General features: G+C 39.9%; 7 protein-coding genes across 7 annotated transcripts; 1 reads left to right on the top strand and 6 right to left on the bottom strand.

The window, feature by feature from the left end:
* Positions 1-2: 2 nt before the first annotated feature.
* On the bottom strand, positions 3-3,236 carry HG535_0A06850 (uncharacterized protein; the record flags this gene model as incomplete). The annotated part of the gene is made up of 1 exon (XM_037286576.1): positions 3-3,236. The coding sequence occupies one exon, from the start codon at positions 3,234-3,236 to the stop codon at positions 3-5; it is 3,234 nt and encodes a 1,077-aa protein (XP_037142471.1).
* Positions 3,237-3,645: 409 nt separating this feature from the next.
* On the bottom strand, positions 3,646-4,068 carry ICY1 (Icy1p; the record flags this gene model as incomplete). Its single annotated transcript, XM_037286575.1, has 1 exon — positions 3,646-4,068. The coding sequence occupies one exon, from the start codon at positions 4,066-4,068 to the stop codon at positions 3,646-3,648; it is 423 nt and encodes a 140-aa protein (XP_037142470.1).
* Positions 4,069-4,711: 643 nt separating this feature from the next.
* On the top strand, positions 4,712-4,972 carry CMC4 (Cmc4p; the record flags this gene model as incomplete). The annotated part of the gene is made up of 1 exon (XM_037286574.1): positions 4,712-4,972. One exon carries the CDS (start codon positions 4,712-4,714, stop codon positions 4,970-4,972), a length of 261 nt encoding a protein of 86 aa, XP_037142469.1.
* Positions 4,973-5,523: 551 nt separating this feature from the next.
* Positions 5,524-6,190, bottom strand: RPL36A (60S ribosomal protein eL36; the record flags this gene model as incomplete). The annotated part of the gene is made up of 2 exons (XM_037286573.1): positions 5,524-5,810; positions 6,175-6,190. The coding sequence occupies 2 exons, from the start codon at positions 6,188-6,190 to the stop codon at positions 5,524-5,526; spliced, it is 303 nt and encodes a 100-aa protein (XP_037142468.1).
* Positions 6,191-7,091: 901 nt separating this feature from the next.
* On the bottom strand, positions 7,092-7,868 carry MRPL24 (mitochondrial 54S ribosomal protein bL28m; the record flags this gene model as incomplete). Its single annotated transcript, XM_037286572.1, has 1 exon — positions 7,092-7,868. One exon carries the CDS (start codon positions 7,866-7,868, stop codon positions 7,092-7,094), a length of 777 nt encoding a protein of 258 aa, XP_037142467.1.
* A 416-nt stretch (positions 7,869-8,284) lies between these two features.
* Positions 8,285-10,975, bottom strand: HG535_0A06800 (uncharacterized protein; the record flags this gene model as incomplete). Its single annotated transcript, XM_037286571.1, has 1 exon — positions 8,285-10,975. The coding sequence occupies one exon, from the start codon at positions 10,973-10,975 to the stop codon at positions 8,285-8,287; it is 2,691 nt and encodes an 896-aa protein (XP_037142466.1).
* A 522-nt stretch (positions 10,976-11,497) lies between these two features.
* SPG5 (Spg5p) lies at positions 11,498-12,634 on the bottom strand (the record flags this gene model as incomplete). Its single annotated transcript, XM_037286570.1, has 1 exon — positions 11,498-12,634. One exon carries the CDS (start codon positions 12,632-12,634, stop codon positions 11,498-11,500), a length of 1,137 nt encoding a protein of 378 aa, XP_037142465.1.
* Positions 12,635-13,694: the final 1,060 nt, after the last annotated feature.

Here is a 13,694-nt window from a genome sequence, read left to right as displayed (position 1 = left end):
GTTTAGGTTAATTCAGATTCACGCTCCTCACTTGCATCTTTCTCACCGAATTTGAATTTTCTCATCTTCGACTTGAGTGAACTAATTATTTTTGACTCTGACTTATGAGGATTTTTTGAATCTAAAATAGATTTATTATCCAAGTCTTCATCTATTTCTTCCTCCCGTTTATTAGAAGTTCCACTTGTTTGTGGTGTTAAGCCCGAATTGGCCGCACCGATTCTGTATTGTTGTTTTTCTTCCTCGGTTAAGTCTAAGACTGCAGCTGTAAAATTAATCAATGATTTTGCACTTTTACGTCTAGCCATTCTTCTTATTCTATTTGTATTGCTCTCTTCGGGAAATGGAGTTGACCCTCTTGAAGCAGCATTTGAGGAAGAACGAGCCGTTCGTGGCAGTCTAACACAGGAAACGCCCACGTCACTAATCCATTTAGCTACCAAAGCGGTCCAGCCACATTGATGAGATGCTCCTAAGCCTCTACCAGTATCACCATCGAAGTACTCGTAGAAAGGAATCAAGTCCTTGAAATGCTCATCAGTCGATAAGAATGTTGCGTATTCACCGTAATTGATAGCACGTTCCCCATTTTCATCAGGGACAAATAAATGTATCATGCGACAACCCAGTTCCTCTGCGACTTCAGCCAAATTTAAATAATCTCCAGATCCTGTTGGACATTCGACTTTAAACTCGGAGCCATAGTACAAATAGAATCTTTGCAGAGATTCAATAATTAAAAAACTTGTTGCAAACCAAATAGGCCCTCTCCAGTTGGAATTTCCGCCAAACATTCCAGAATCGGATTCACCAGGTAAATACTTAACAATGTATTGTTCTCCATGAACATTCATTTCAAAGGGATGCTCTTCATGATATTTCGATAAGGATCTTATACCATAGGGTGACAGAAACTCTGTTTCATCAAGCATACGACTTAAAATAGCTTTCAGTCTATCTTCATTGACAAGGGATAGAAGCATTCTTTCACCAACTCCCCTTTTGGTCATTGAAGCTATATTTCTGTCAACGATTTCAGGTCTATTATCAATGAACCAATTGACTCTTTTTTTGAAACTAGGAAACTGATCTAGTAATTTTGGTTCTAAAGTCATAGCTGCGTATAATGGAATCAATCCCACAAGCGATCTGACCGGTATTTGTTCTCTATTTGGGCCGCCCCAAGAAATTGCATCGTAATAAAACTGATCCCTTTCGTTCCATAAATTTTGTTTGATAATTTTTTGGCAACTTTCACCGGTATTGTCAATTAAATATTCAAACGACATCGAGTCACTAATCAAAATAAAGTGCTCGAAGAATTTTGATGCAATATCTTCATAAACAGGATTTTCTTTGGCCAATTCCAGAGCAATGTTCAACATTTGTAAACAGAAGAAGGCCATCCAACCAGTAGAGTCGGCCTGCTCCAATTTACCGCCAGTAGGTAGTGGTTCACTTCTATTGAAAATACCAATATTATCTAAACCTAAGAATCCACCTTCAAACACATTGTTCCCATCAGAATCTTTACGGTTAACCCACCAAGTAAAATTCAACAGCAATTTTTGAAAGACACGTTCCAAAAATACCCTATCTTCACGACCAAATAAATTTCTCTCAGTTTTATAAACACGAAAGACTGCCCAAGCGTGTACTGGTGGGTTAACGTCATTGAAATTCCACTCGTACGCTGGGATTTGACCATTTGGATGCATATACCATTCTCTTGTCAAAAGATCCAATTGTCTTTTGGCAAAATCTGGATCAATCATCGCAAATGGAATACAATGGAACGCAGTATCCCACGATGCGAAAAATGGATATTCCCATTTATCAGGCATTGAAAGAATATCTTCAATATATAAATGCTTCCAATTCTTATTTCTTCCATTAGCTCTATTTGGTGGTGGTGATGGTTTAATACTTGAATCACCATTATACCACGCATCAAAAGTCAAATTGTAAAACTGTTTCGTCCATAATAATCCAGCAAAGGCCTGCCTTTGGATTTTTTTGAGTTCGTCACTTATGGGCAATGGGGTGATTCTCCAGTAGAAGTTATCAGCCTCTTCTGCACGGTTATCAAAAGTGGTGTCAAATTTATCTTCATCAATAACGGCCGAATCGTCAGTATGGAAGATACTGGACTCAAAGTCGTTGGTGAATTTATATCTTACCGTCACGTATTCTCCTGGAGGAACATTCTTGAAATGATAAACTGCGCAAGCTTTTGTGCCTTCATTATCTGGATTGACCGCGTCTTCCTTACCATTAACTAAATACTCTTCAAAAGCGTCTTTACAAAATTCTGATGGATTTTTCTCATTATCAAATAATTTCACTAGATTTGGTTCATTTTCAGTGAAAAGTAATGAAGGATCAATATCATCCACATCACTTTGCTCATCTGAATTTTCAGTGAATAAACCAGGAGAAGGTTGAAACACAATTTGACGGTGACCGTACTTTTCATGAGCAACATGAACTAAATTCGTTGCTTTATCATCCCTTTTTAAAATGGGCTTTTCCTTATTTCCCTGCCATGCCCAAGTATTTCTAAAAAAAATCTGCGGTGATACATATAGTTCCCCAGAATCTTTTTTGCTTCTGTTATAAATGGTTAATCTGAAGTTTAAATCATCTGGGTTATCATCGCCTTTAGCCATTTCGTAAAAAACATCAAAATACGGACTGTCGCCAGTTTCCTTTTCCTGATATAGACCATCAATTTCGTATATCTCAAATTCCTTATCGTTAAATCCTCTTTTACCATTCTCTTCAATAATTTGCTCATAGGGGAAGGCTTTCTTGAATGGATACTTATACAGTGCTTTCATGTACGAATGAGTTGGCGTATTGTCCAAATAATAGTACAATTCCTTTACGTCTTCACCATGATTCCCCTGAGAATTGGTCAAACCAAACAGCCTCTCCTTCAATCTACAATCTTTACCATTCCATAACGCAACATTGGTACAAACGAATTGTTTATTATCAGAGACACCGAATAATCCATCTTCCCCCCATCTAAAGACTCTTGCATTGGCATGCTCAAAGGGAAAATGTGACCAAGCATCACCATTGTACGAGTAATCTTCACGCACCGTAGCCCAGCTCCGCTCACTCAAATATGGACCCCAACGATACCAATATTTTTCATGATTCCTATTTTCCTTCAACCTCTTCTCCTCCACAGTTGAATCCACAAACTCTTCTCTAAATTTATTCCCCATAGCTGTACCTCAATTAATTCCTTGTTCTACGGCACGGTTCCAAAGACTCTAAAATTATAAAGCTTGTCAACGCCTCCGTGCTATGTGTGCTTTCCTAGGTGGTAACTTCTTATATCCTCACCCTCTCCCTTGATTAGTTTTTAAATTATAATTTAAACCAGTCCTCACCCCCTTAAAAATGATTAACGGATAACAATTATGCTTTTCGATTAGCCTTCAGCAAGACTGAAAAGATAATGCAAAACCAGCCTGGTAATGATAGCGATGCCATGATTGTTGATTGATTGTAAAAAATTGTATGTAGTTTATATTTATATATCAATTGAATGCTTATTATTAGGGTTGTGTCGTAACTGGGGGAAAAGAGAATGGGAATAGTGAGGTGTCGTTATAATATCTGATAGAAGCTCTAGAATGATTTCAACCAGAGTCTGTAATTTTGTTGTGCGGCATTGGCGAATTCATCGCCCGTATCACTCGTACCACTGTCCATATCTACACCCTTCGTTATCGGCACCGTCACTTGTTCAATTGGGGGTCTTATTAGAAAACCGTGTTTGTTGTACTGCTCAGGGCTTGACGCCAGTCTTTCGGAAGTGTATAGCAGCGGTGATCCCACCAATTGCTGTTGGTAGGTCATTTCATCGTCCAATTCTGTATCGCTTAATTCCAGTCCGCTGGGGCTCTCGGCAAGCAGTGGCGGTGGTAACATATCTACGCTATTAGCGTACTCATCCACGCTTCGACTGACACTGCTCATGCGGGCATCTGTGTGAGTGTAGGCGAATGAGAGTGGGAAAAGCTCCTCCTCCTCATAATTGACAACTGACATAATTGATGGCAACGTGTTACTTATATGAGTGTACTGTTGTACTCTTGCACTCTTGCGCTCTTGTTGCAACTCGTGTATCTAGTATATATCCAGAGTTACTTGGCTGATATAGATACTCTATAAGAATTTGACTAACCTCTGAATCTACAAGAGCTACTCACTCATATATATAAGCTTCAAGAAGGTACACACCCCATTAATATAAAAAAATGGCATAAAGAGGTGAGTAATCTAATCGTAAACAACCACACTTGATTGTCGTCAGCCATCGATCTTCTAGATGAGTAACGAACCCATCACATTTCCCCCATGTGCATTGACTTTTTGCCATTATGTCTTTCCTGGTGACTCTTGCGTATGTGTCATTTTTCCATTCGTATGAAAAATCGGAGGGAAAAGCTCAAACGAGGCAACCTCACGGTTATGCGATGGAAAAAAAAGGTGGATAAAATGAGAAACTGTGGTTTTTTTGTTGATAATACGTGATCTTGAACCTTTTTTGGGTGAGTTACGGACCATTACCAGCGCTGCACCTTGAAACGCCCATTGAAACACTCACCTTGAAGGTGTTTACCTTTGCACTTGACAATGACTTAAAAAAGGGTTTAAGGTTCTAACTGAGTTTATGTGTTAGCCCGCCAAGATGTCCGATCCCTGTAAGCGTGAGGCTTGCGACATTCAACGATGTCTGCTTAGTCACAACTACAATGAAGAGCCATGCCAACCGTTGATCGACGATTTGTACAGGTGCTGTTTCAAATTTTACAAGGCGAATGGCAATGGAGGCAAGACACCTTGTTGTCCCATGCCAGACCTGTTGGAATTGAAGATGGAGCAGCGGAACCTGAAACCGGACGTAAACATCGACAGCTCCAGCACCACTGGCGGCTTCAAGAAACGCTAAGTACGTATGTACGTGAAAGGTACCTCGATATATAACTACAAGTTTGTATATCAGGCGGATACGTTTCACAACTGTTCAGAAAAATATCAAAACAATTTTTTAATCTAAGAACTACCGCGAGCACGGCACAACGGTTAAATTGTGTGGGGTTGCCATACGCTCACTAACCTCAAATAGAGGTCCAACGAACCGTGACTCTGGGTGTCTATATAAAAGACATTGTTGATTTCTTTGTAACTGAACAAAAGTATGGAGGAACGTCAGTTGAAGATCCTTTTTATAGTGTTGAAAAAAAAAAGTGTTCTCCTTCTAGGGAGGGTAACTCTGTTTAGTAGTGACGAGGGTTCAAGCCCACGTCTTTATTACATACGTCTCGTGGCCGTCTTGTAGTAGCAGGATGACCTGTGCCGGAGTTATGTGAGACTTGTCCCAACTGTTAGTCTGATGCTTCGAATTGATTGATTTAATTAATTGGTTCTTTATATAAACGAAACTTTAAACATACAGTGTACATATAATTGTTTAAAATGTAAGTACAAAACAGAACCATCTCAATGACGACGAGAAGCAGCGATGATTTCAGTCATTTCTTCTACCTTAGCCTTAGCTCTGATGAAAGAGCCTAATCTCTTCTTTGCGACCTTTCTAGCTCTCTTTTCACCAGAGTTTCTGATCAAATCGATTAGTCTTCTTTCATATGGAGACAAACCAGCGAATTCTTTGATCAAAGAACGAACAAACTTGGTTCTGTTAGAAGCAACACCTTTCTTGTAAGAAATCTTTGGTGCTGGAGTCATAGCAGTGACTACCTTACCTTTGTTCAAACCAACAGCAATACCTGATTACAATAATTTCAAACTCTTGTTAGTATTTGTTGCGAATCGGAGTGTATCCACTATAATTGCGAAACGATGCAGACCGGCCACATTTTCTCTTCTTCATATTATGCCCCCGTCACAGTCGACTGGCACTTGCATGTCGTTGGGATCATTTTTGTCTTGCAATGGGAAATGCTTATCTCTCCCACGACTACTATCAATCTCATCCAATAGGTGTTTTCTTGCACTCTCGCTGTTTTGTGTTCGGAGACTCTGGTGGACGGTTCATCCCTCTCATCCATATATCCATTCATTAACCTCTGTTTCAATTTGGACTTCAACTTCGTTTCCTATAGTTCATACAAATTCAATATCTAAACATACCAGTCTTGACAGCCATTTTTCTTATCGTTGTTCTGTTTACAGCACTTTCTACTGGAAGTGCCAAAATGTGTTAAAATGTCACTCCTACAAGACCTCAGTTCAAATTGATCACTATTCTTCCGGCACAATAATGGATCGTATGTTTCCATTCTCACCGTGAGGCCTCTTTGGATTCCAGCAGTTTTCCTCCTGCTAGCCTCCTGCTGGCAGTGAACGCGTTATTCTGAACCGGTCGGCCTGTGGTCTCAGCCTAGGCAGAGCAAGACGTCAGTCCAGCCCGAAGATGGTGTTGCCGTCCACAGAGGCATGTTGCCCTAAGCCTGTAATCCTCTGCCTATTCCCTCTGGCCTATTCCCTCGTCTAGGCCTGTCATCGATCAGGAGCCGCTTCTCTTTGTCTGGCGAGATTGTATCTTTTTTCTGCAAGCAGAATGAACTTTCTTGAAGTATTCTAAAATACAAATGGTGTCATGATGTATTTTAGATGGTGCATGGATGTTAAAATTCAGCAGTCTATGAAATGATCGTGAGCTGTGACGTCGTTAGACATGTAAAATGTGGTAAATAGTCACGAACACGTACCAGTTATGGATAGAAGATTGTGTTTTCAAGAAGTCGCAGAGACTGACTTGAGATAAACAGCAAGTGACAAAAGTTGAAGTCATGCCTCCACAATGGAGGTGTCTGCGTCAATGTGGTGGTAAGCAGATTCAACTTGAGGAGTGGATATCTTGCCAGGAATAGATATCTTGCCAGGAGTAGATATCTTGCCTGACTCTTGGTTGTGTCTTTATTATCCATTCAATGAAGAGGCGGAAGGGGCACCTAACATAAAATTAGTTCGGTTTATATATGTATATACAGGATACTATTTGAGAAACAACGAGTTTGTGTTGGCTTCGATGTAGGAGGGCTCGCTCATATGCTGATGGTAGATAAATCGAAACCGTACTGCTGTAGCTTTGTCAAAAGCTCATTAATCGATGCATTTGAATAAAGCTCAACAAACCTGTGGTGATCGATAGATATATTGTCTGCCTTGCGCTCCAATTTTTCCAAAGGATAGAGAAACTGCATGAGTTTTCTTCTTCCAACGGTTATTCTCAGAGGTGCGCCGTTCACTTGTTCGTTGTAATAAACTGTAACTTGTTCACCGTTTGAGTTTTCGATTAGTTGAGCATCTTTATGTGGTGGGTTTTTGATAGAATCTTGTTTTTTAAGAACTGTGTAACGTAATCTCCAGCCCAACGGGCCCAGTTCTTTGATTCTCGCGGATTTTTCTTTGGTCAAGTAGTTGTCAATACCACCTTCTTTACTTATGGTCCTCAAAACTTTGGCTGTCATTTTGAGGCTGATTTTTTTGTTTAAAGTTTCGCTCCATAAACCTTTTTTTACAATATTTGGTAGCCACCTTCTTCTTGTCTTGGTCTTGCTCTCTGGGATGTTATTACCATATTGCACGAAGGAGGCACCATATAACCCCTTATTGCTCTGCTTGAAAATGTTTGATGGACCGTATTTATAATCTGCAAACACTTTTCTCTTCTTTGGGATATACAGTGGTCTGAAATCACCAATTTTGTAATCAGGTTGTTTCGCAACCCTTCTACTTTCCACCAATCTCCACTCTCTTAGACAAGTGGTAGCTGAAGAAAAGCTCTTCTTGACGTCAATTCTGAATAATCTGGTCACCATTTCAAATATCGAATTCTTCAGTGACAACGTCCGACGTCCATATATCTCTTATGTGTATGAGTTTGTTCTTCAGTTTTTATTCACTTGACTTGTTTTGAATTTTTTTGGATATTTTAAATTTCAGATTAAAAAAAAATCTACTTCAAGGCTACGAAATTTAAGAACGTCACTAAATTGAACGCTCAATAGTATATCACGATTTTGCGAAGCTTTCGTTCAATTTTTTGGAAATCGATCCAATGAAGTTTGCTGGTACTAAGAACCAATGCTGTGCCTAATTGCCTTTCCTTGCTTAATAACTTTTCACCTGCATCTTTATTGTTTTGACCGGAACATTTTATTTTCCCGTTGAGCCTATTCATCCCAAAAAGAGTAATGTAGCTGTAAAACGCTTCTATATTGTTATGTATGAGGACCTACTTAAAAACTTTTTTGAAACCAGACCAACTATTCGCCAATGGAGGTTTGGAGTCCAGTAATGGTATTCGTGATTCGCCATGATTAGCAATTTTAAGCTCAGAAATAATTCTTTCTTGTTCTGATATCTTATCCTGCAATTTTGCATTTTCACTCATAACTTCTGCATTACGTCTAATAGTTCGGTCCAAATCTTCCCGTATATCACTAGGTATGTCTGCATCCGGATTAGGTAGAGCCTGCCTACGCATTTCCTCCTCGAGCTGTTTCTTGAGTTCTAAGATAATTAGCTTTTGATCACTGTTTTCGTCCAGCAATGTCTCGATTTTCAATCTGTTTTTGATCAGTTCATTTGCAATCTCTACATGCTCTTTGTTGAGCAACGTATAATCATGCTCCAACTTGCGAACTTCCATTTGTAATTGTTTATTTTTTATCTTGATCGATTCATATTGAGCCTCCTTCTGTTGCTCGATTTGATGGATTTCGTCGTATTCTGCTGCGTATCTTTTCAAACTAATTGGTGTAACATGAACATCGTGCATTGCCTCATGCACAAACAGTTCAATGTCATAATCATCATCCGTGATAGCAATGGATCCAGTATTAGTCAATTGTGTTTGACTGACAGATGTTATTTCTCTCTTTAACACAGAACCAGTATCGCTATCATCACTGCCTGCCATTCCCTCACGAGAAAGAGTCCCATGATTCCTTGATTCAATCGATTCCTTCAAGTAATAATTGAAGAGTTCGTTCTTCAAATAGTCGAGTAATCTATCGAAACTGAGAGCCAGCAAAGCTTCTGAATTCTTTAACATCAAATTGACTGCAAATCTCAATATCGATTCGATGCCCTCTATAAGGACAATATCAAAAATACGTAGCACAAAACCAAGCGGAAACTTATAAGCAAAGAAAGTCAAAAACCACTGTGTCGCATACATAGATGAGCGTACACCTTGTCTCGCTAAATGGTTGTACAATTGAGGAGAATTTTCTTCAAGCAATCTGTCAAATTGATATAACAGAATCATTAAACCTGGCATATCGGGTAAAAACAGGTCTCTCAAACCATAAAACTTCATTAGCCTGATAAGTAATCCGAGTGCCTCAGCCGAAGTCTTGCAGTTGAGTATCAGCGGTGTGGCAATGAACGCCATCCCTTGAGTGTATCCGACATCGGGATCATAAATTGAATACACTGTTAAAATTCTCAGGAGACACTCTACTTTATCTTCTGGAAGGAATTTGGTCCTCCTTAAATCTCTACGGATACTGGCTTCGTGGGGTGATTTTGTATTAGAAAGGGTCTCATATATATCCTCGAACTCTTTTGATTTGGAGTTAGCAACCAATTGCCAAATGATACCACGAATCTGTGATGGAATACCGTCGGTAATTTTCTCTTCTAATGTTTCAGGCTCACTGGCAACTGATTGAAAATCATTCACTACACGAGTCCAAAATTCCCAATCTATCACAACATGTTTGTCATTATCCTCAATGTGGCCTCTTTCTTCCTCCTTGGTAAATGGTTGCTCTGTCATTGTAGGAGTGGATGGCAGACTTTCGAGAAAAGTTGAAAAGGAACTCTTAAGCATATCCTTACCCTTATCTAAATATTCTCTCGAAACATCATCCTCCCTTTGATAGTGATGACTTGTTTGACGCAATCTGTTAGCGATCAGATTGATTTCAGCAGCAGAAGCTAGTCTATTAGCTTTTGCAGCGCCTTTTGATCGTGGGGGAACAGGAGGAGCCCCTGTCGTCATCGCCAAATTTTGTCTAAATTTTTGTGATCTCATTTCTTCTGCAAAAGGAGGTGGTACCGCATATTGCTTGCGCTTATTAAGATTTCGAGGGGGTAGCGTAGGCGATACCGGGGATTGTGAATTAGCTGGGCTAGGTTCTATTTCATTCTCTGGTGCTCGAGAAGGCGTTTCAATAGCCAATTCAGTTGCTAGGTGACTTCTCAAGGGAAGAGGAGGTGCATTTAAACTATGGATTGCATCTTCTACCTTAGCCGTCTCCTCCTCAAGTTGGCGGCCCTCATTGGATAATCCAGTAGACGCACTGGTTGTCATTTCAACAGGCTCTGTGACCTCTCTTACAGGATCCATTCGCTTATCGTCCTCTGCCGCGTGCACTTCTACAGTCGTATTTTGATCGGATTGCATTCCAGAGCCATCCTCACAAGATGAGTATAACTTCTTGGGTGTGACGGGTTCATCAATACTTGCTAATTCATTGATAATTGGCTCAGTCGTGCTGTGTATTCCGCTTTCAGCAGACATTTGCACTCCCCGACTAGAACTTTCGTTATGACTGTGGTACTCCTTGATTATATCTTCTTTTTCCTCTGAATACGAAGCGGTCCTGTTTTCCCCTACGGATAAGGGAGTACTCACATTCTCTTTACTGCGATCAGTGCTTGCCTCCTCCAATGGTGGAACCAAAACATCGTCATTGTGCGTCGACACTAAAGGATCATTAGGTTTAGCTTTTAAGTCGCCCTCTGCAGTTTGGAGGCTATAAGCCATATTTGGTTCCACAATTCCTGGGAGAACATTCAAACCCTTTTCTTCAAAGTTCCTCTCGTCATCCGCCGTGTTCAAATCGTCATTACTGTGGTCAGATGTATTGAATTCAATTGTGGTATTCACTTCATTTTGGATTGGTTCAGTCATATTTGCACTATTGGTGCTTCTTCTTTTGAATATTGTATCGATGTGATCTATTTTTATTTTATATTTTGTATATAAATATCAACTTTTTCCACATGGCTGGAAAAAAACAAAAAAAATTGATTCGGAGTAATTAGCACCTATAAGATCGGTTAACAAGTAACCGCCAAAGCGCTACCACAAATATAGTTAAAAGTTTCAAATGGGCATATTAATCTTTTATGAGTTACAGAGCTTTCCGATAACCCCCTCATGGTTTTATCAGATAGTCTAATAACTCATCATCAGTGGTAAACTGCACACAAAAGCTTGAAGTATACATAGTATGAAACGCGTATAAAATAATCAACGAATGAAAGAATAATTGAAACATAATCCTGAGGGGCAAAAAGGTGGCGTTATGTTCTGTATGTTGTGTGAATGGTACATATTGCCTTCTAAAAACACCACGATTAGCAAACACCCTAGGAACATAAATGGTAATCAAAAATCAAAGACAAAAAGAAAGTGAAGCATGGATCACAGCTAGACGACTATAAAAGAGTTGCTACTAGAAGTGGAAAAAATCGAATTATATTCTAATGCTTCACTAGTCAAATCACTCGAAGAGTTAGAGCCACTGCTTGACAGTACGCTATTAACCCCGGTGTTACAACAACTATTCCGTCGGACTCTTTGCTTGCCGGTGTACTCTTCATAATGTGGATAAACATGACCCGAAGCAATCCCCAGATCAGTAACCAAAATCTCTGTTTCTTCCATTGTTAAGTTAGGAAAATGGATCTTGAGCACATTTTTCTTTTTGTCAAACGTCATCGGTAATGATCCACACTGGTCGTGGATTTTTCTCACTGACTGTTCAATAAGCTTGATGTGCTCCTCATAATTTGAGACCTCTTGTTGAAAATCGTCCAGGAGAGATACATTGAGAAACGTTATCACTGGGACAATACTCTCCATATTCAATTTTGGAAGAGCAAACTCAAGAACTGATCCTACAGGTTCATCACCGTGATAAAAACACTGTTCACGATGTTCATTAATCATTTCAAAAACTTCCATATCACGGATTATAGACCTGTTCCGAGTAGATAATCTATTTGGGAACTGGTACCGGGTATCAATATTGCTATAGGAATTGAAATGGTTTTCTCCTGTTGGAGCAGCATCACTCAGGGAATTAAGCAAACAGCGTAGCGATAAAGCTATGTTGTTAGCAGCCTCATGAGTGAAATTTATGCTCGCCGTCGAATACATTCTTTGGCCCGCAAACGTCTTGCCAACCATGTTCCAGTTGGTGTAAAGGCCACGAGGAGTGCCCTTAGGAATTCGGGCGCCAGTAGAAAATAACGAAACGGGTTGGCTCACCTTCCCAATAAACCTTGCATTACTACCGCTTTCGCTCAAATCAAATCTTGATATCCTACCACCCTTAAATCCACTGCTTCTCACAAAATGATGGAAATTTCGGTATATAATCGCCTTAAGCGCAAATTTGCTGGGAGTACGAGCTACTGGAATGGGTATCTTTACCATCCTGCCTGCTTGATTGGGTATGTTCCGATTCAGGACATGTCCCAGCTCTTGGTCAATAGTTCGACCGAGCTCCCGCAACTGCTTTTTGGTCAGTCTCAACCACTGTCTCCAGTTTCCTGGCTTCATTTACCAATACAACACGGAGATTCTGGCTTTTCTGTCTATAATCCTGGTTCACACTGAATTGTGAACATCTGGATGATTAGCATTTTATCCCTTTGGATACGGGAAACGAAGTGGGGATCTGACAAGAGTCTTTCACGTGACCGTGAGAATATAAAAGCCATTCAAGATACATGTGAACTATTCTCTCACCATGGCTGCTTAGTTCATTCTATTTCGTTAAATTAACGTTCAATATGTGGCTTGGGATTTATAGAGATGTCAATGTAAACTCAATACACTTGCGTTTTCTTTTCATTTCTTGCTTCTTGTACAATATGTTGTAGGCTGCGGCACCACTTTAGTAGTTGGGGACCAGTAGCTGTTGTTGGAACAGAAACGAAGTGGCCTGCATGTGAATCAGCCAGGTTTCCCCCGAAGGAATGCCTTTTTTATTGATATTTTGGACAATTCTGAGCATCCATGGCAATGACCTGAGTCTGCCCTAAAATAAAGATATAGCTGCGAACTAGTTCGGTAGGTTCAACACAAGAGATAGTCTGCAGTGGTAATATCATCAAGAAGATTTCTTGTTCTAACGATTCTTTGTGATAGATCGAACTTCCAGGTTTGAACTCCTGAGAAAGCAGCAATGAACATACGATTACAGTAATGTAAAGCCTCAAATAAAGTGAGAGTCTATGATCGCGGTACGGTAGAACTTCCAGAAAAAGGCTGTGAGACTCAAACACCATGATGGTAATAGGTAAGGAGCCGGAAAGCGGAATAAATGGATATTTTCAAAAGTTCAAGAAGCTAAATCGGGTGGTTCTGGCACTCAATCCGACTGCTATTGTCTCGTTAAATTATGGTTCGATGACTTTATATGGTGCCGTGAATTTCACAATCTTGACAGCTATCACCTTTGCCTGCAACCAAAGCAAAATATGTCATTCAAACACTGGCGACATCCCAAGAGATAAAAATATAGAATGATGTAAAAATTGTAAACTCGCAGCTTGCAAATTCCTAGTTTGCCAAAGTTCTCTCTAGCTCATTCGAAACGCTCTATGACTTTGCAGGA

Source organism: Zygotorulaspora mrakii, chromosome 1 (assembly GCF_013402915.1).
Source record: "Zygotorulaspora mrakii chromosome 1, complete sequence".
In the NCBI taxonomy this organism is placed as follows: Eukaryota; Fungi; Ascomycota; class Saccharomycetes; order Saccharomycetales; family Saccharomycetaceae; genus Zygotorulaspora; species Zygotorulaspora mrakii.
Note: the sequence above shows the minus strand (reverse complement) of the source record. Positions and strands in the feature narration are given on the sequence as shown.